General features: G+C 33.8%; 2 protein-coding genes across 3 annotated transcripts; one reads left to right on the top strand and one right to left on the bottom strand.

Moving 5' to 3' along the window:
- The first annotated feature begins 303 nt into the window (after window positions 1-303).
- LOC124364216 (rRNA-processing protein UTP23 homolog) lies at window positions 304-11,033 on the top strand. Of its 2 annotated transcripts, none has more exons than XM_046819532.1 (5): window positions 304-443; window positions 2,891-2,984; window positions 6,064-6,190; window positions 7,284-7,433; window positions 10,740-11,033. In XM_046819532.1, exons 1-5 carry the CDS (start codon window positions 357-359, stop codon window positions 10,996-10,998), a joined length of 717 nt encoding a protein of 238 aa, XP_046675488.1. In that variant the 5' UTR covers window positions 304-356; the 3' UTR covers window positions 10,999-11,033. The 2 variants fall into 2 exon arrangements, with proteins under 2 accessions (XP_046675488.1, XP_046675487.1); XM_046819531.1 differs by lacking the exon at window positions 304-443 and adding an exon at window positions 704-919.
- On the bottom strand, window positions 10,962-22,330 carry LOC124365340 (enhancer of mRNA-decapping protein 4-like; the record flags this gene model as incomplete). The annotated part of the gene is made up of 5 exons (XM_046821314.1): window positions 10,962-11,340; window positions 13,983-14,177; window positions 15,374-15,537; window positions 18,354-20,983; window positions 22,114-22,330. Coding segments are annotated over 4 exons (3,201 nt in total), but the record flags the coding sequence as incomplete, so codon positions are not given.
- Between the last annotated feature and the right edge of the window lie 381 nt (window positions 22,331-22,711).

Below are 22,711 nucleotides of genomic sequence, written 5' to 3'. Positions count from 1 at the left end.
GAGGTAATCAATTAATGTTTATAGACTAAGATTTTTACATGTCAGAAATGATAGTAGATTTCCCTTGATAATTTTTATTTCACACTACTGCGCTTTAATTTAACATTAGGACGTGTTAAAACAGGTACATTGCATTACTTAGTTTTAGGCTCTCCTTTGCATACCTACGTCAGAGACCAAGTTTTTGCACAAGTTAAACATTAATTACTTAAGTATCCCGACAGCTTAGAAGAACTGCTACAAACAAATGCCCGGTATTTTGGCGAAGTAAATTCAATTATTGACTCTGCTGATTTAAATCCATGAAATACTAATACAAAACATACATACAATTCAGATGTAAATGTTTAGATCTCATGGGTTCTAATTTTCGTGACTACATTTTCGGGTTAGGAATTTTTAATCGGTCCAATATAGACGGGAAGACTTTCAAAATGCAAAGCGTAAGTTTCTATATCAAATTTTCTTAAATTTTTTCTCGGGTCATATTTGTTTACTGATAACACTATATGAACATGACATAAACGTGTTAATTGAGAACCTCCTGCATTCAATAATGGGTAACTCTTTTTAGTTCTATCAAGTGTAAATCTGAAAACTCAGAATCTTGTAACTACAATGTAAGATATCAAATTAAATCATTTACTACTAGTATAGTTAATGGCTACATGGAGCCACAAAGCCTAAGAAAGAAGAAGAAAATATTGTCAGAACCTCGACAGTCGCCAATGAGGTTATGTTATGGTTATAGAGGGCCGTTTGTTTTGTTGTGTTTACACAAATCTATAATTTAGTAGAAATGAAGATAAACCGGCATAAAAAAGTGAACAAATATTTAAATTTTTACTGCAACAATTTCGGTTTTCGTAAACCATTTCAAATTTTAATAGATGGCACGTTTTGTTATGGTGCTCTTAAGGTAAGAAAGTTATAGGTTATGACAAATAGGGTTAGAAAGACTAAAATGTAATTTTTATAAGAATAATATAAGCCATCACTTTGAGTTCTTATAAAATGCAGCCTGTAAATCCATCAACTAAACCAATTTATTAGGCATATTAGTATTTCTGCATAATTGTAACGACAATAGAATATAGTCTACTATATAATAGAGATAGACAATATTATGCTACATAGCCTAATATCTCCTTCATGTAAGTAAAACAATATTTGTAATTTTTTCCCTTTCTTATAAAAGGTATCAGTGAAATTAATGGCCAGAGTCGCCAGTTATTATTTCAATGTTACAATGTGAAGTCTATGTATACAAAGAATTATTATTAACCAAACATTAATCTAACACGTCCCTGACAATCGATAATTTATTAGTTCAAATTTCTCTGCTTAACATGAATCTTTACTATTGGTCAACACAAACATACAATATCTCTAATCATTAGGTACAGTACTACAGTACTCAACATGAATGTATAGAACATATTATTATAATCATATAGAATCATAGTATATCCTTAAAAACAGTAAAAAGTAACTAAATGTTAAACTGATTTGTTTTTTTACATTTTGTAGATCTATACAAATAACAGATAGTTTTTATATAACATAATTCATGTCAACATTTTTGTTTATATAGTTTAGATAATATAAATATGATTCTATTGTTGTGGTGGCCTCTTTTTATACTGCAGCCAATATGATTAAGCGATTGGTCTTTTTGTTGGTATTAGGCTATATAGTTTCTTTTTTAACCAAAAATACAGTACTGTCAACACTAACCATAACTTTCATGATAACCATTAACTACCCAAATGTGTCAACTATTGGTAGCTGACAATAAAACAACCCCAAAATGTGTAATACCATGTCGGAAAGTCATTTATATTGGATAAACAAAATATTGTACCTCCCTCAGTAGGTTAAGTGAATCACTGCATACCTCAAGGATCTGTAATATACATTTTTATAGTAAATTATTGCTTTCTAAGAAGTTTGTTGTTAGGTAACTTAGTTTATCTGCTTTCAAAAATTCACTTAGGTGTTTCATTTAAGGAGGAGCTCTTCTTATTGGGAAAAATTTATTTTCTTTAAAAGAAACACACAATTTTTAAACACATAATAATATTGTACTTTATCGTTCAAATCTTTTACTAAGCGAATTATTCAGCTGATAATTGTTTTTAATTAGTAAAAAAATTACACTGTTTCAAATTGTTTGATGTGCATCTGACGATTGTTTGATTGTTTTTTTTTAAGACCTTGTATAAGAAATTAAAAATTATTGGAGAATTGTGTGTTTCTTTTAATGAAAATAATTCATTTAGATGGTATAAATGGCTTTCTGCTCTACAGATGTATTTGAATATTATTGATATGATGTTATAAATTACAAATAAATACTTTTTTACCTTATTGAGCACTTTAGCTTCAATAGTCTTAAGCTACGTTAATTAGGAAGTATTAACATGACCAAAACTGCCTTTTTGCGGGTGTTTAAAAGCCTATACTCAAAAACCAAAAGGCAGAAAAATGAAAATTTTGCATTTTAACTAGTCTTGGTAGGTACAACTTCCATACCAAAATTCAAAAAAATCTAAGAGGTTAAGGTCCAAAATTATTTTTTCATTAGTTGATTTGACATGGAATAGGCTAACCTGGAAGTGCAAAATTTGTGGTGTAAATTGGTGTGTCTGTCTTTTGTGGTGGTGTGGATGATTTCTCATATCATTATTATGACTTAACTTAACCTATACCATTAATTTTGTGTATAGTGGCCAAATGAATGACTGATTAATTAATATTCTTTTATCCTTACAAAAATATTAATACATAATTTTACCATGTTGAAATTAGTATAATGGAATAAGACACAAATTATTTTTATAGCACACAATAGTGAGCATAAATTAGGAATGAATTAATTGTGTTCCAGAACAAACTGAACATACAAGAGCAGTTGCCGAAATATCTAGGTGATGTGAAGTTACTGACTACCCCTTGTGTCATTGTTGAGACGGAATTACTTGGTGAGTACATTTATAAATGTATATACTATGACCTAAGTACTGTGGGAAAAGAGACAATGGTTGATAAAGCAGAGTGTGTTTTACTTTCTTAGCTCGCAGCTATTGGTACGGATAAACTTGAGAGTAGTAACATATGTTTGTGAGGTGAAAAGCACATCTCAGTGGTATGCTGTAAATATAATTTTTCATATCTAAGATTAATAAAATAACCTTATCATGTCTAATTGGTTCAATTTGCATTTCCCTTGCAGTAAGCAGCTGGTAGTTTCCTTTTTGTAGTGAATAATTTTATTTTTGTGACCGATATGATGCGAATTGAAATATGATCAAGTTGTGTTATCATTTTTGATCTCACAGCTGTTGAAATAGTCTCTTTTTTTCAACAGTATGTTCAAGGACAAAATAAATTCCACTTTCGTGTATGAGGTCTTTTGCCAGCAATATACTTGAAAATAAATGCACCAAATTATAGTTCTCGATTTTATAATTTGTTTGTCTCTTGCCAGCATTATACATTTGGAAAAATCAATTTACATTATCAATTTTTACCCAACTGCAGATGCAAAGCTCTCTCTCAATCAATATGAATGAAAACAATAAATCATATTGTTATTCTACTAATATGGCTACCAATCTCTCACAATGAATAATATGCACAAAAAATAAATCACACATCACAATACCGGGTTATATCCCACTACAGGGAATGTCCAGCTCTTTCAATACCATTATGCACATAAACAAATTTTGTAATCATATACCCATTTATTTGATTGTTTTGAAAACTTGATTATTTTTATATATTTCAAAAGAAATATTTTGAGTTTTTTGTGTCTGCATATAATAATTATATCATGAGTACATGTTAGAATTATTATACTAGTTAAAATTCTTTATTAGTTCAAATATGTTATTTATGTATCTAGAGAAAAAATATAATGGGGCAAAATAAACTACCTTAAGGCACTCCTAAGAATGTTTGTTTCTAACTTTATAATAAATTTGTATATATTAACCTCTTAACGACTTTAACTGAATTAATTCATCACTGACTTGTTACTAAAAAAGGGCCACTAACGAGTTAATCTATCGTGCAACAACTACTTGTTTTATTTTTATCTGTAACGGATGGGGATTTGACTAGTGGTGAAATGGTGAATAAATAGTACATAGGTCACTTTTCTGCTGGGCAGTGTGGGCATGTTGATTGGCTTACATTGCCAAGCAAAACGTGTTACCAGTGCAGTGATTGTGATGTAGGTTTTTGCGCGGTTCCATGTTTCAAGGTTTGCCATATCGAAAAGAACTACTAAAACTGGCATTCACAAATGAATATGTGTAAATAATGTATGATAAAGTGATGGACCTTGATTTGCATTCATTTACAAGACTTGTGTAAAGTTCAACAACAAAAAACAGTCAAACAAGTGTTCGTTTTGAGAATGTTTAGCATAAAAATTATTATTTTGTTATATGAACGTAATTTGTATAATTATTACTAATGTGATGCGCTTCTAGCAGTATTGGACTGATTTGATTGGGCCGCTTTGTCGCAGGAACACACTCATGTATTTTTTTTTTTTTTAATATTCAAACAAAATCGATACTTATTATGCATTACTGTAAATGTTATTAAATTCTCTATAATATGGTGGTATTTGAAAAATTATTAAGCCTACAAGGTAAACTAAATCAAATTAATTCTAATTTGTACAAGAAATGTTTGTACTGTTATCTGAAAATAAGACTACACGTCTTGTAAAAAGAACTGTAAAGACAACATAACAATATGTCAGTAAAACAGTAGCTGCAGGAAGTTACAAATAGATCTAATAATTATACAAATTAGCTAAAGAAGTTTGAAGAAATTTTGATGAAAAACTGCTAAATCATTGTCAATAAACAGATCTGTAAAAAGTTTCATATATAAATAGCATCACTAGGCGTAAAAACGTGCAATGAACGAGGACAACAGTACTGTCGATAGATATTTCTATTAGCAGTTCCAACAGTAGCCGTATCATGGCAGCACAAAGCAGAGTGCAATGATTTTGTAAATAAACTGAGTACAGTCATTTGACATTTTAATATATGACGTAGAAACACATGTAATAAGATTACTTTGTTGGATTAATCAATAATACTTTTTGGTTACATTCTGTTGGCTCCTCGATACTCAGTTTTGTCTGTTTATTATTATTTTGTGTCAAAAGTGTCAACATCATTGGTCATCATTTGTAAAAAGTATTGTAAAGTTGTAAAAAACACAACATGTAGTACAAAAATATAAATTATATGCTGGCATGTATGTGTCAAAAACAAGAGATAAATGAAGCTGTAGTAACTATTTCAACAGTCAGAAAATGTACATAATAATAAATTTTACTCGACCAAAATTGAAATAGCTTATTTGTTATAAACAAGATAGAATTTGATGGTGGTTCATGTAACCATTGGGTTTGGTTGAGCATTAGAAAAGCCTAAACTGTATCTTGAAAATAAATTGAGCTATACACTTTTAAGTTTTGTATATTTTGCTTAGCTATTACTAAGGGTCCAATCAAAATGCTTCTTTTGTCTGTCTTGTCTATTTGCTTGTATTCTGTTGGATACAGGTACAATACCACTGTAATGAAATGTTACCAAATTGTATACAATTCTTTAACATATATTAATTCAATAAAAAGGCATATATTAAAACAATATCAGTTCAAAAAGTTAAAAATACGCGGACATACTTCTTTTTTTATTTTTAAGGATAATTAATTATTGTTGCTAATTTCAATTTAAGGCTTCAAATTACTCTGTTTCAATCATCGTTTTCTCAACACATCATCAAAACAACAAAATGTGTTGTACACTGCTCAAAAGATAAAATTACGAGTACCTTAGTTATTTAAATGACCATTGGATATTTACCCAATTTATATTCATCATCCCCTTGAGTATTAACCAGGCCCATATCATTGCATACAAAGTATCTTTTCACTGTGGTGTTTAATTTATCTCATATGGACATTATTTATGTATTTATCTCTTTTCCGACTGTGCAGTGAGTGACTGTTATTTGTTGTTGTAGGTAAGGTAGCATTTGGTGCGATGAGGGTTGTAAAACAGTTCTCAGTGCATCGTTGCAGTCATACCAACCAACCTGTCAGCGGCTCGCAGTGCTTCCAATCTATGCTCGGAGAGAATAATCCTTCCAGGTAAACTGTCTTTTTGTATGGTTAGGATACTCCTAATCATTATTGTTTGAGTTTCAACTTTTTTGCAGAAAGAGAAATCAGGCTTATTCTGAATGAAAAGTACATATTTATTTGCCTTTTATTGTGATTTTTTTAGTAGAAAATAATATAACATATTTTTGTTCACTAGTAGTATATTTTTCTAGTAGGCTACCTTGATGTTTTGCCATCTTTTAAAATTGTGTTTATCTTTATTATTTGTTAGTAAAAAATGTAATATTATTCATAGACTTGGAGCTTGCAAGTTGAATTTCAGCTTTTCCTTTGTGATCATTCAAGTATTTATACTCAGGATGTCATATTATAAGAAAAGCTTTTTCATGCAATGGTTATTTGGACAAATTTAGCATGTTGTAGGTCCAGGCTAAATTGATGATATTATATTGAGTTAACTTTCTGTCATTCAATTCCGTTAATTTGTTTTTCTACACAATGAGTGTTGGTAGTAAAATTTGATTTAAAAAAAAAAACTATTATTACATTATAATTGCTTTATTGTAAATAATTTTCATTTTAAAATTTTCTACGAGTTTCTCTGTAAAACTTTTCTGTTTTTAATACCTATTTAACAAATTATTTGTACGTTAAACATAACAAATTAGTTATGTTCTATTACGAATGCTCTTTTTTGTGTTTACATAGTAAATCTTAAACAATATGAGAGATACAGTTATGGAACAAACTTTATTCAATTTATCATATCAAAAACCATTTAAAAAAAACTGCATTTTTTGTCTCTAAATCCTTTTTTTTTTCAAACTCCCAGCAAATGATCATTTAACCTCGGGTACTAAATTGTGAGTGAAATCTTTTTGTTGGCCATTACTCAGTAACAAAGCATTTCTGGACCTATGTTTATATGAACTATTTTCATTTTTGTTATAGTACAATAAGCTCAGAAAGTGCCGGTAACACTGTCCACATCACACTGTATATAAGAGGGCTATTATACTACAAATATAACTATCGGAGAACACCCAGTGGAAGGTAGTATAACGACACCCATGGGATTACTTGCTGTTATTGGACTGCAGTTGTGATGTGATTGTTCCAGATACATAATAGCCACACAAGACCGAGATCTGCAGGAGATTGTAAGAAATATACCTGGAACACCACTGATATATCTACACCAGAGAACTCCACATCTGGAAGAGCCTTCTCCTCTGACGGCCAGAATGGCTCTCGAGAAGACAAATCAAAGGTAAAAAAAGTAAAGATTTCTTATTTTACCAGGCGAAGTTAGGGCTAAGAAGCCCTCTCTAACACTTAACCTGGGGGCCAACGGCTTAAAGGTGACTTCCGAACCATCACCAACGGCCGGGTAGGCGGGCTGCTTACAAGGACAGGATCGCTCAGCAGTCACCCATCCAAACAACAGCCACGCTCAGTGTTGTTTGAATCCGGTTATCTTGTGATAACCATTGTACCCGCTACACTATGCTATTGGCAAATTAAGGTAGCAGATTTGAGGGTTGACGTTTATAATAAACTGTACAAGTAGCTGAATTTGGTGGAATTCTGTTTACTCATATCATGAAAAATTGTGTTATTTTAGAATTCAAATTTTCTTTTTCCATTTTAGAAATTACTTTTGCTGCAGTACTCTGTTATTTGTCTAGGCCCTCTAGTTAACGAGATTGGGATTGCTTTATTGGTACTATGAGCTGATTAAGAGCAACACAGACAATCACATAAAAAATATTATTACTTAACAGAGTTAATGTTTTGTTTAAATTCAACTTTTTAAAATAATTTGTGGAACAAAACTAGAATTTAACCCTTTTAGTGCCAGACATTATCCCTAGAGTATGAGCAAGAAATGCCAGGTATAGCTCCATGTGTAGATGCAAGAAGTGCCAAGCAATAATTGGCTTTTTTTAGCTGTTCACAAAAAGATCATAGATTCATTATTTATTGATGAAAATGGTTACTTTTTGTTTTGTTTTGCTCATAAATAATCACTGTAAATATAAAAACATATAATAACTTTACTAAATATGTATAACAAAAAAAATAAATTAAGGAAAAAAAATACTGACAAATGTTTTGATGAACTTTTTAGTTTAGTGTAAAAATATAATGTGAAAAATTCCTCACTCTGTAAGTAGTGTTATTTTTTAAACTTCCACATAGTTTGAAACATATATACAAAAATTTAAACTGGTATCTTCAAAAATAAAGTTTTTAGGATCGGTTTTAGAAATATTGCAAATCTCGATTTTTGCTCATTTCACTAAAAATTGTGTTGCACTTTATAAAAGAAGTGTATTTATACATAAAACTTTATCTGTAACTGTTCTTAAGTCGAATTACACAATGAAAAACACTTAGCCTAGTCCTATATATACAGTGTTTAGAAAACTAGCTTGAAGATTTAAAAAAATTACACTTGTGAAATGATAAACAATATGGGTGAAGTCCCTTCTTACATGTTTTACAAGAAAAGGTAGCCTTCTTCCTTTTTCCTCCTGCCTGGGTACTTTTTTTGCTACATACAGAGCAATTCAGTTCTTTTTTATTTGGCAGTTTATCTAAAAACATTGTCCAATTGCTATCACCACCACCGTTACTGGCTTCATTTCTCTGCCGGTTATTTCCAGGTAAATTGTATAGCACAGGCCTCCTTTCCTGGAGGGCCAGCCACTCTGTAGACAGTTCTTCTATAAGTGCCACAGTATATTCTAGCCTAGCAAGAGGTTTGATGAGTCCTGTAGGCCTACATTACTTGGTCGACCTCTAGGCCTTGTTTGTAGGTTAGGCCTAGGTTGTGTTTCAAACCCAAGTTCTACGTTTGGAGCATCATCATCAGATGATGAACAATCATTTTGTAAAGGTCTAAAGGACAAGTGATTTAGTCTAGACCTTTTAGTTTGCGATGTTGAAGGCAAATTAGGATCATAATCCGGATCGCTGTCTGTATTGTCAAAACCTACACTAGAAGATTCATCACTTTCACTCAAACTACTCACAGAACAATCACTCTCATCTTCCAACACTCTCCGTGATAAAAATATGATAAAATACTTTTACCAATTTTTTTATTAAGGATTGGTCCTTTATAAATATATGAATATATATCAAAATTATGTCCATTAAACCATGTTTAGTATATTTTAGAATTTTTTTCTACACGCCCGTGTAGTCGGACGCTGCACATTTTGCGATCGTCCGTGTAGTTGGACGTTGGCTCTTCGTGCACATTTCGTCGACGTCCTTCTAGTCAGACGTTGGCACTGAAAGGGTTAAACAGGGCTATAACTCTTAGAATATTCTTTGTCATGTGACTTTCATTAATTTTTTTATACTCAAAATTATTGCAAATTTATTTTTCTTAGATAAAACAAGAACAGATTTACCCCATAAAGAAACTCAATGCAAAACTTTACCAGTAATTAGACTACAGTGGAGCATGCAGCTCTATCTATGTTTCAATCCTAAATATACCTGCAACAAATACGTGACATTGTGTAGCAAAGTAGTATTTTTCCTTTCTAATCAGAGTATATTTACTTTTCTTCATAAAAAAATTATTTGTTCTCATTGACAATACTCATCTAAAATCTTTCTGTTATGACCATCGATGACTCAAAAAATGTTTTTGATCAGTGGAAATTTAAGTTTTATGTATAATAGATATTGATTCGGAATTTAAAAATATTCAGGATCTCTACAATTTACAATGTGTGTCCGGAAACTATTACAGTTTTGAAATAAAAACAAAATGTTTTGGTTTAATTTATTTATTTTTATATGAAAGATTGTTATGTAAACTATTTTTCAACATAGTTTCTACTAATGTTCAGGCACTTGTCATAATGGAAGACGAGCCTAAACATTGAACAAAGAAACAATGTAACCAATAAAAACAAGAAATAAGGGGCCCATAAGGGGTCAGTTACTCATGCAAAACCATTCTTGAAAATTAATCTAAGAGTACTGTCATTGTGAATTGTCTGTTACCTTCTAATTTTTTATTCACTATCTTAACCAAGTCATTATTTACGACAGAAAGGCTTCTACTTTGTTAATTGTCATGGACGTCCATTGTTCATCCTTCACTTTCATGGTATATATCCGTAATGTGATGGTGTATTTCAGCTGCTTTGATATTCCTTGATTTAAAAAACAAATTTCACAATTGGCGTGATTATCAATTTTTTAAACACATGTAATGCAAGAAGAATCAAACTCTAATGGTGTTTGTGTGGAGATTAAAAATTACAGGATCAAATGTTACATGAGCTGGAATGATACTGTAGCATTTCGGTGAAATGGTACGTTCTTTCCAGGCTTTCGTAATAAAATTAGGTAGGGATTAAATTGGGTGTGAATGACAGGAAGAAAGTTCCATGTCACCTTCAAAAGAAATTCCATTAATGACTTCACACTCTGTACAGCCAAAGTTCACTCTTACATCAATTAGGAGACACTTTGTTCTTAGATCCACAAATAGCCATTGTTCATTTTAAAGTTGTCATTGTTTATTTAATGCAATCTTCTGCTCCAGGTTTGGTGTAAGTCAACTGGACAGCATGAAACTGTCTGCCTTGAAAACTGCAACTTTTGGTGAAGAAACGAAAGTTACTTCAAAGAAGAGAAAGATGAAAGGAGGTCCGAACCCTTTGTCTTGCAAGAAAAAGAAGAAGTCTCTTGCAGGAAATAAAGAACCGATCACAACGGAAAATTCAGACAAACCACGCAGAAAGAGGAAAAGAATAAAACTAGCAAAACATGTAAAAGAATATTTAATTCATAACTCGTGTTAAAACAGTTTTTATCGTAATAAAGTTTTTACATTATATACTGACTTAATATGTGCAAACCTTACATGGTGGTCATGTAAACAATGAAACAAAAAGGGAATCTGAAATCAAATAAATACATTTCTTGTCATCATAAGTTAGTGTGTTAGGAAACAACTCAATACTTAAAAGATTAAACAACAAAAACAAGTGTATTTCTTAAAAAGTAAAATTTGAGTCAGATTAAAATTTAACTGCAGCCTTATTTGTTTTGCACCATCACATTTTCAATCACAAATCTCTCAAGCTGAATCGTCTGATTGTCAAGATGGAATGTTGCGTCTTTGTGACTCATGTCAATATCTCCTGAAATCAATACACAACTATGAAATGAGACAAGTTAAAGCAAATAAAAACATAAAATTGAGTACGTTAAAGTAAATAAGAACATAAAATTGAGGACATGGTATGGCTATTAAAAACTCAAATCTCACTACCATTATCAGTATAATATTATAATCACTTATCACTTATGTTTTTTTTTTTTTTTACTTTATCCTTGCATACCAGCTAATTGTACATATCATGATATAACAATGAATGTGGATGCAAAAAACTATAATGGACATACACCAAGGCCTGTACTAATGAGTATAAAAGATTTACAATTACAAAAAAAGTAAACTGAAAATCTAAATTAGTAAAACATATTATAAAAGAAAATCATCACATATATTTCAAATCATCCGTTGTATAAAGAATTTTCTTGGTCCAAAAGAAACCAAATTGAAAGTGCATGTATGACAGATTTAAAAGACTAATGTATTTCTAAACCTCCTGTAAATTTTAGTGATATTAGCCTACCTTTTGTAAATGAAGAAATCCAGTAAAAAATTATGAACTGTAAACCATATTTTTCCCTACATAATACTTTTATAATTTGTTTACTTCCTATTTTATAAACGTTTTCTATTGTGATGATGCACTAACTGATGAAAGCACTATATAAAATATGTCTTCAATTCTAAAACCTTACAACTTCCATCTCTCAAGAACTACCTGCATGCCGTAGTTTCTGGCTAAGCACTGAGTCGCGAACAGTGTGTATTTATGTCTCACATGTTTTTTTCTGTTCATTGCACTTCTGTACCAATGAAAAAACTGAAAATGTTTTATAGGTATTTAATGATTTTCAACAACTCTGTTGGTTTAATCTTATTACATTTTTATGTCTTTCTATGCTGAGAGATATCTATACTAAAAATGTGTTGTACAAGCTGTATACTTAGCACAGTGTAAACAAAAGATTTATCAAATGAACATTTTTTTAAATAGTCTAATACTACACTCTGCAACAAAAAGATGCAACAATGGATGTTATAAGAGACTTTAAACACAATTTGTACAACTGGGTTGATCAGATCATTCTTCCTGACTTTTCACGTTTTACAAAATTCCTTATTTTTTCAGATTTGTAAATTTTTAGTTCCATGGATATTTGTTGAACTATTTCATTCTACCTTGGATTTTGAATCTACAACATTTTTCAAGTTAAAATCGGTTTCCATCCTTTGGTGATGCAAGAATTACTTGATCTGGCTCATATTTTATACAGAGAATGCCTCAGAACAAGAATGTGGTGTTTGACAAATCATTAATAGTGATGGTTTGCCGATTATGGAACTTTTATCTTATATACTTCACTCAATTCAAACCAACCTCTAACTTATCATGACACTGAAAATACAGTACAACCTTGTTGATCCGAATAAATATAAATCTGGATAAACCAGCGATTATACGTCAGAATTGTAACACTGCCACGAATATCGTTCTTGAGTGTGCTCCATGAACTCACCAACTGAGTAAAGAGCACAGAACACCAGGCAGTGTTTTAATTTTTCTTTTATTGGTTTCTAAATTTAGTGTTTTATGGAGACTTAATGAGCTTGATATCCCAGCCTGAGAAGGGAGCCGTTCAAATGCTGCTTTTCTATGCTGTTCGGCTCGAAAGCACTCAAACTCTTGTTCTATGCTGTTTGACTTGAAAGCACTCCCAAACTCTTGTTCTATGGTGTTTGACTCGAAAACACTCCCAAACTCTTGTTCTATGCTGTTCAGCTCGAAAGCGTTCCCAAACTCTTGTTCTATGCTGTTCAGCTCGAGAGTGCTCCCGAACTCTTGTTCTATTCTGTTTGGCTCGAAAGCGCTCCCGAACTCTTGTCTCATATATGTGTATATCACTGTCATATGTCAATATACACTTAAATCAACAGTGAAATGGACTGTTTAAAATATATAAGCTGGGTAGAGTTGGCGGACTAAGCTCTCTGAAGATACGACTCTATTGATCAATTTTGCAATGATTTGAACAGCTGTTTTTGCAGTCTGAATTGTCTTTCCAAGTTTAATACGGCACAACTGCCTCAAAGAGAAAATCTGTAGGCCAGGTATGAAAATATTAATCGTGAACAAGCTACCATTAAAACATCAGAGGTACCAAACTTTGATAAATTTCGAAGGACAAAATTTCTAGATGGCAATTTAGTATATACATTTTCAATGTGAACTTTCCAGGATAATCCTTTATCTGGTGTATTCCTAGAAATGTAGCAGAATCGGTTTCCTCCAGAACAATATCATACACCATTGAATCTCTAAAGAAGTCAAGAGATTCAACCAGGAAAAAGTCGTGTCATCTGTGTATTGAATAGTTTTTCCCATTTGAGGCTGACGCATGGAGTATTCACATGAATAAAAAAATAGGACAGGACCCAAGATAGACCCTTGTGGAACTCCTTGGTATATTTTCTAATACTACTCGGTACTGCATTCTGGACTTGAACACAATGAAGAAAATTATAATTGAACGACAATTCAACTGTTTATCCACCAAAAATTGGACTCCCTGTACTCTTTAATTGTGTTAAATTTAAACAAAGCAGAATTTTCTCTTAAATTATTTGGTTCTAAATTTATGTGAACGTACCACTGTATTCAGTACTCACCATGGCTAGCGACAGTCATTTAGCATTGCCTGCGACGCCAGCAGCAGAAGCTTAATACTCCTGGTGATCCTGTTATTGGGATTGTTGGCAATGTAAGCCTGAAGTTGTCTCTGGAGGTTGTTCAATACAACGGGTATGTGTTCTCGTGTCATTGCATTTTTTATGTCCAAGTTCATCAACGCCTCCTCCAGGTACCTGTAATATCAATGTGTCAGTCAGCACTCACATTTACTTAGGCTATATATTACTATATGAAACAGTTTCAGTTAACATCATCGCTTTTTGACTAAAATGTTCTTGTTGTTGAGAAAGGACTCTCCACAGAAAGTGTTCAGTTCTGTATTGTGAAAAGTGTGCAGAATTAAAAATTCTTACAGTCTATAGATTGTACACCTATGAAGTTCGGAATGGGACTTCAAATAATTAACGGTAACTACCATCAATATAACACCTGGGAACAGAATGAACTGGCAACCCATTCTCATCAATTGACACTTTTGCAAAAAGTTTTTCAACAAAAATTCAGAAATATTAAATTAGAAAATTTCTTTGCCCAAACTCTGGTTGCAGGGTTCTGTTGCTTCGTGAACGGTTCTAGGATCACGTCTTTCTCAGAATTCCGACCATCAATGGCCACCAAGGTCGTGTGACTTATACCTTATGACTTTCATCTTTAGTCATTGGTATATGCCAATAAACCTCAAACATAAGTGACTTGAAGGGGAATATTCTACAGATTGTCGGCAAAATCAAAGTGGTAATTTGATCATGAATTTCATGGGCAGAGTTGTTGCGTGCCAGCGCAGTAGACGAGGCCACATGCATGAAATCAATTTTTATACGTGAAATTGGAAGGTTATATGAACTGTATTTATTTTTAGTTTCGATAACAATAAATATCTTAATTTGATACATCAAAACCAACGCTCTTTTGAATCACCCTTGATATAGCAATTAATTCCAATAAACCTTTTTGTTCTACCTTGTATAAGCAAATTAATTATGACTCGAACTTTATAAAGCAATTTACGACTGACCAAATGCACAGTGGTTTCCATGATTTAGTGGGACAAACAAGTAAATTTCAATACAAGAGTTACGATAGTATTGAAAAGGCAGGGTTACCTATACTAGATTTCTTTTATTCTCAACATAGAGACATTAAAATTGAAATATGCAGTGTTGCCAAATTACAGGATCAAAGAGATTACTTCACTGAGTCCATTTTACACAATATACAATATCTACACATAATACTATTTCTAGTCTCTACAGTTCTTTAGTAGGTCTGCAAAAGAAGGAGTTTGGTCACATTCCAATCCGGTAAAAGGTAAACCTGCTCTTGTTATATATCAAAATTCTCATGCCAAATGTACGGCAGTTTGACCTACTTGTGTTTGATGTCCGTGTGGTTGTTCATGTCTGCGGAAAGCTGCTGCACCAGAGACAGGAGCACGTGCTGTTGCAGAGGGCAAGGAGATTGGCTGAACAACTGCTGAGGGTTGACTTTTTCACAGACAAACACCACCAAGTTCAGATCTGATGCTGACAGTGCCTGCACATACATGTAATTCCATATTGTAGGCTTGAATTAAATACTATATGAAAATAGAACTTTGAAGTCTGGGACTAGCTTTGAGCTCAGGATGATTTACACACACCAGTCACAGTGTAACTGTGATTTTTCAAGGCATTGGAACGCAACAATTTATAAAATTGTTACACATTTGTATCATGATTTTTAATAAAAAGACTGACAGTAAATTGAACTTGTATACAGGATGAGGCAGACCACCAGTCCGTGATGCATAGCAGCTGAACCAAGAAACCGACCTTTTTTTGTTTTAAAAACGAAAATATTTCGACTTCAAAGAATTATGGATCGGAAAAATAATTTTAAAGATCCCAAAATAGCACTTTTGGGGAGGTAGGGGTAATTTTCTTTTAATTTTCCAAATGTAAAGGTAGGTCGAGCCGAACCTTGTTTTGAAGGTTGAATTTTGAACTTATTTCACTTCTTGTACACAGTGTGGTGCAAAATGTCACAGTTGTACAGTTTCACAGGTTTTAACTTGTTAAAATTTTTAGAAAATCCAAATTTTTATCCAAGGTTACCAAAGAAGTATTCTTTCAAACAATTTGTTACAGTTGTGTTCAATGTTCAATATTTAGTTCAAATTTAAGATATTTCAAACTTGTAAAATCTAAAACATTCAAAAAGCAAGGTATGACTTTCATTACAAATTATTCATGGCTCTCTTAAATACTTCCCTAAAAATACTAATTTTCAAGACATTTTGTTGCTTTACAGTGTTTTCAAACTTTGTGAAACTGTACTTTGACATTTTGGATCATCCTGTATACAAGAAGTTAAATCAAAACATTTTTTTTCAAAATTATCGGAGAATCGATCTTTAAAATGAGGTAGAGCTTAAATCTACTTTTCATCTTAATCTTTACAAAATAAACCTTTACCTCCCACCACAGTGCTATTTTTGGGTGTTTTCGGGTGTTGAAAATTGTTTTTCCAAATTCTTTGCGGTCAAAATATGGGTTTTTTTTTTTTGTTAAAATAAATAAGGAAGGTTTCTCAAGTTCAGTTGCTACACATCATGGACAGGTGGTCTGCCTGACCCTATACAGAAGAAACGCTAATAATTTTGAAAGAACTCAATATACATGTGTCAGAAAATAACATACACAATGTTAAATTATTTGAATACAGCCTCAGAAATATGTCACAAAACACTGCGTGATAAAAAAAATTCATTGCTTACAAATTATATTTAGTAGTAAAAACCTTACAGGGTTCCCCTTAATTTTTTCTTTCCTGTAAAACAAATTTTTATTTAAAATAAAATTAAGAAAATTGTAATATAGGTTTCAGAGAATAAGCCTTTTTTTAAGGAAGATTTATCAACAAAAAAGTATTATAACTAACTTACAACACTTTCATAACTAATAGTATTAACATCATTTCAGCCAACCAGCTTTGTAATGCAGCCAAATGAATACACCTTGCACATTTTTGCTTGAACTCGCATCTTTACAGACGTCATAGTGTATGAAAACTTTGCACCGATGCAGTCCTTCTAAATTTAATATAAGCACTGCTTCCACCAAATAAAGGAATCCGCTCTTCAAGTGAAATATTCAAAATAATATCACAATTAAAGGAGAGGTTCTGATACAAATGAATAATACCTAATCACAATTATCTAATTTTTTTATATTGTGATTCAACCCAAATATTCTTAAATGTCCGTTAAACCCAGCAGGAATCACTTCTGGCTAGTTTATACTTTCCAGTTGAATCTACCACTGGGCACAGCAAAAAACCGATGTGTCACTTAAATCTGAGCAACCTTATTCAAATTCAAATTCAAATTCAAATATCTTTATTTACATGAACATTAAGTACAGTAATTTTGTCAAGTTTTACAATAGAATATAAAGTAAGATATACATATACATATAGAGAGAGAGTTTATGCAGCTTCTTTGAACTCTTCTATGTTGTAGATTGTCTTCTTAAGAAGGAAATTTTTAAGTGGTTCCTTTAGTGCATTTCCAGTTAGACTTTGTAAGTTCTCCGGTAGTAGATTTCTAAATTTTCTTCCTGCATAGGATGGTTTTTTCTCAAAAAGTGCTGTTCTATGCTGAGGCAGTATATATCTAGAGGCGTGGCGGGTAGGGTAGTTGTGGACATCTCCAAGGGTTTGCAGATTGAGTCGGGAAACATGTATGATAGATTATGGATGTCCAGGAGCGGCACACCACTAACCGCACATGTTGAGATTCTAGGGTACAAGGGCATTCTGCGGCAAATGCTTGCAGTAAAGAATTTGTGATATGGATCATCGAGCTTACAGCTTAGAGAGGTCTAGTCTATTGCGGGAGATGACTGTTGGAGTTGGTGGGGTTCATTCCCTAAGTGTCAAGAGGTTTTTGTTTGCCTCAACATTAGGTGTGCCACCCCCTGCCTGCTTTGACTGGAGAGGCTGGTTCAGAGCTGGCCTCCCTTTCTTTCGAGGGGGCACGACTTTAGAGTAGTGCCCTAAATTCTTCCTCATGGATCTCAATAGGAGACGGCCCCTACCCCTAACCTTACCCATTCAGAATATCCTGTCACTCCGGAAGCAGCCCAAAGGTACTTATAGGACTAGTGCAATTTAAGCTTCTTCTCTTAAGAGAACAAAAAGAATGTCTATTAAAGCAAACTTAAAATATTTTACCTTAGAGTACAAAAACTAGTGGAGAATTTGGTAAAAATATTACCATTTTACACAAAATGTATAGTGATTTCAAAATATGACTGTACTTATAATGAAAGTTGTAAAAACAAACCATTGAAAATTGCTGTGTAGTTTACCTGCTGAAAGGCAGTATTGATCTGTCCCTGGGTGACTAGTTGTAGGATCTGGGACTGTTGTATTTTGGTGTCCATGATATGAGGAGCCGGTGTGACGCTGCGAGATCTAACTGCGGCAAACATGCTGCCCTCCAGCGCAGCTTGCTGCAAGGTCAGGGCACTCGTAACCGCATCCATCACCTGCTTCTCGATGCCTGCCACCGACTTCTTCAGCTCGTTGTTCATCTGCATCGTACAGTTCTTGAGCACGTCCGACAGACCCTGCAGTTGAACACTTTGTTCACGATTCTTCTCCGCGACGCGTTGAGACTGAGCGTCCAGAGCGGTGACAAACTCTTTGGAGCCCTTTGAGAAAATCTCATTGATCTGATTGAACATCGTGGAACAGGACTTTTCAAAACTGGGCAGAGCGACGTTCGTAAAGTACTCTTTGTAACACTGTGAAATCACCGGGGTGAGACTTGATACGGTTGCAGCGCTTAATACGTCCATTACGGATTTGCTGTGTACAAGCTTCGTAATGTTTTCTTTCAGCAGATGATCTGTTGCACTCAGTTTTTGGTCGATCTCAACATGAATTTGGTGTTTCAAGGATTCTATTTGGTTATTAACTGCGGGTACAACAGTTGATGAAATCTCTTTGTTAACGGACTCAAAAACTTTGCTATTGAGAAAATTGATTACAGATTGTGAAACAGCTGATGCCAGTGCTTCTTGTTGATGTTTATTTTCTTTTGATGCAAGAATTTTTTCTAAAATAGTCATCTGTTGCTGGGAATTGTGGGAAATAATTTTTTCTATTTCTCGCAGCATGTTTTGTTGGCGAATTTCCTCACGAAGTTGTTTCACTTCAGCGGCTTGTTCCTCAAATGCTTGCAGTAAAGAATTTGTGATATGGATCATCGAGCTTACAGATGTTTCCAAACGCTGAGTGGTTTTCCAGACCTCAGCATCTCCTCCTCCACTGGCTTCTGCCTGGTTCACACTTCTCCGCATCTGTGTCTGCTCTTCGTTCTTTCTCACTTCAGTCGCCCTTAACATCGGAATTTCTGGCCAAACAGTCTTTTCTTTTGGTGAAGGCATGTCCACCTGTTCTTGTTCCGGTGGTATATCATCAGTCTCCTTGTAGAAACAACTGGTTTCACCTAGAATTTCTTGGACCTCCCTACTTGGACTGCTTCCACCACTGGCAAAGCCGAACACCGCTGTTACATTACCGTCCACTCCTGTTAATAAATTATTTTCAGTCTCTTCAGAATGAGGACTCGCGACCAAAGTCGTTGTGTTCGAGTAGGAAGTCTCATCTGTATGTGCTTTGATCAGAGACGAAGCAGATGTTTCGTGTTTTACAGGTGAGTTGAAAGCATCTGGAGTCATGAGGTTCAGGTGTAAGGAACTGTGGTTGGCTGGTAACTCTTGTAAATTAGGATTGGAAGCACTCAAATCTCCATTCACATGGGCGGTTTCGTCGACTTGATATTTGATCGTGGACTTATCGAAGGATCCCGGTTTAGGAGGAATAAAAGCGATTTGGCAATCCTGAAGAGACTTTGGTTGAACTAAATACATTCTCACTAGAATTCCTAGCACACTTTCTTCATCATTTTCATCATTACAAATTTCTTCCAAATTGTCAGATTTGAAACGCTGGATTCCAGCATCGACGATTCCAAAACTTAAAATAGGATAAGGGAGTAGGAACTCTGAAATTGAAATTATTGCTGCCGAAGTCTCACTGTTGTTAGTGTACAGCTGTAACACATACAAGATCTTGTGGTGGAAATCTGAAAGTAATAAATAACCAGAAGCTAAATCTAAAGAAGCGTTCAAATTAATTGGCCTGTCAGGCCTCACTTTGAACGCCAGAGTCTGCAAACAAGTCCACGACTCACAAGACCACACCTTCAACTCCGAATTGTTTTTCGCTCCAGTTATTGCAAACTTCCAGAATTGAATGTCAGGGTTGTAGTTCTTATGGTTGTCCAGAAAGAACAATGATGACAACGGCTCTCCTCCATGAGGTTGCCACTGATGTAAACACCTGGGTTTCTTCCCATTCTGCATGTAAACTTGAAAGAACTTAATTTCACCATCCAGACTAGCAGTAGCTATTGCTGTTCCATCCGGAGCAAACGCCGCATCCACTATGGGCTTCTGGTGTTCGTTGATCTCCAGATATCCCATCTTGACCATCCCCGGCTTGACAGGACCCGTGGAATGTCTTTTCGTCACCATTTTGATGTTCCACAACTCCATCTTCTTGCCCCGAGACAGTGCCAAGAGCCATGCAACGTCCTCCGCTGCTTCCTGCACATCTTCTTCTTCGATCTCATCTGGCAGCTCTGGTATGAACGGACACCATATTACACGGTAGAAGTCTCCGGTCTGTGGCACGTACTCGTCATCGGGTAAGATATGCAGCTGTAGCTCGCACGTGAGCCGAAACTTACAGTCCTCTATCACCCGGTAAACGAACAAGTTCCCGTTGTGGTCGACGCACGCCAAGATCACCTCTTTGGGAATATGAGCAAACGCTATGTCTTGCACTGCACCCTCCATGCCTTTAATGAGAGCCCTCTCATCGGTCTTCCTGTTGACTACGCGCACCACACCCACGGTCTTGTTGATGGCTGCAAACAAAATTTGTATTATTTAAAAACATAAACCACTGTATAATTTTCTACTAATTACATTCAAATTCAAAACAAATGTAAATCATGATACAAGTAATGAAATTGTTTACAATAAGGAATTTAATTTTTTTAATGGAATACAAATCCTAGACATAGCAGAGAAATATGTTTTAACTTGACACAAAGTGGAGCTAATCTATAGTTGGAACTTAATTTAACTTTAGTTCCTCAGAAGTTACAATTATTTTTTAAGTGGCAAAATGAAAATATCTTGCACAATAATTGTGTATGACAATTCATACCAAGATGAAAACAATAGGAAGTACTAGTACTATATATTAGAGCATATTTTTAATCACACAATAATTTACAAATAATTGAATAAGAATTGACACCTAAGTTTAACCCTTTGAGTGCCAAGTATTTATTGAGTGGGTGTATTGAAAAGTGCCAGATATTTTTCTAGTGGGTGTACCTAAAAGTGCCAGCCCTTTTGAAGGCATTTTGCAAAGGTTTCAGTAAAAAAATTCACACTTTGATTATTTAATAAGCTATCAACATATTTTTCCCCTGAAAACTCTGCCTAATTAACATAAAACATAATTAACAAAGTTACTAAAACATTAAATTTAGGAATACCAAAAATTGACTTACCTAAAAAAAATCCAGAATTTATAAATAAATTTCTTTTTTTAACCACATTATTACAAAAAAATCATATCCTTTTCTTTGTCCTTATCACTGGAAAGAGTATTCAATTGTCTATAAATCTTGAAAAATTCATATCATTATCTTCAATAATGAGTGAGTTATACAACTTTTGAGTAATGTGTCACTATCTGTTGACAGTGATGTCAGTACCTTATAGATTATTTTCGTTTAAGTCAATTGATCGGAAGTGTACTATAACAATTTATTTTTAAAAGAACAGTTCTTTATGAACAATTTAATATGATATTAGTTTAAAAATATAAAGTTTTCGTTTTATAGTGATTTTTTTCCTGAACGTCCGATCTGACATTGGCACTTTTCCGCCAACTTTTGACATCCGGTAGAATCGGACACCGGCACTCAAAGGGTTAAATATGGTATTCGCATTTTTGACGAGTTCTATGAATTTATGTTACCTTTGATCCCATACGCGATGAGGACTCCTCCCATATGGACAGCGAGCAGTTGGCCCGTGTGGAACCGTTCCTCCCACGTATAGTCTACAATGTTGTGTACCTTCACCTTGGAGCTACCGGATTCATGGTTGCCGGCGCTGGGTGTCACCGACACTTCGGTGGCGCACACCTCTACCGAGTCTTCCACATCAGGCTCACCAAAGTTTCTGCAACAAGAAATTTGTCAAGTCTTATCCAGAAGGCAGACTTACCTCTAGATAATTGATGCCGGTCGTTGAACGATCTTACTCTTACGAACAGCCTAGCCATTTTCAATGATGTTTTAGAAAGTCTTTTAAGTTATATTCCTAATTAATTAAACAAACCTTGCGTAGGAATACAAAATTATGTATGTGCGATAGTGGTTGAGTTCTCATAAAACGCATATTCTCGCAACACTTTTAAGACACAATACAGAAGTAATTTTAAGGTCCACAAAATATTTTGTCTTGTGTCTTTTCTAGTGATGACAGCAACAGTGTCAGTGTTGTGTATAGGAGATGGGTGTAATGACTGTGGCATTGAGTTTCATATTGCCATATCATTGCTAAATTATCAT

This window comes from Homalodisca vitripennis, chromosome 6 (genome assembly GCF_021130785.1).
Source record: "Homalodisca vitripennis isolate AUS2020 chromosome 6, UT_GWSS_2.1, whole genome shotgun sequence".
In the NCBI taxonomy this organism is placed as follows: Eukaryota; Metazoa; Arthropoda; class Insecta; order Hemiptera; family Cicadellidae; genus Homalodisca; species Homalodisca vitripennis.
The sequence above is the reverse complement of the archived record's forward strand: the minus strand, read 5'-3'. Positions and strand labels throughout refer to the sequence as shown.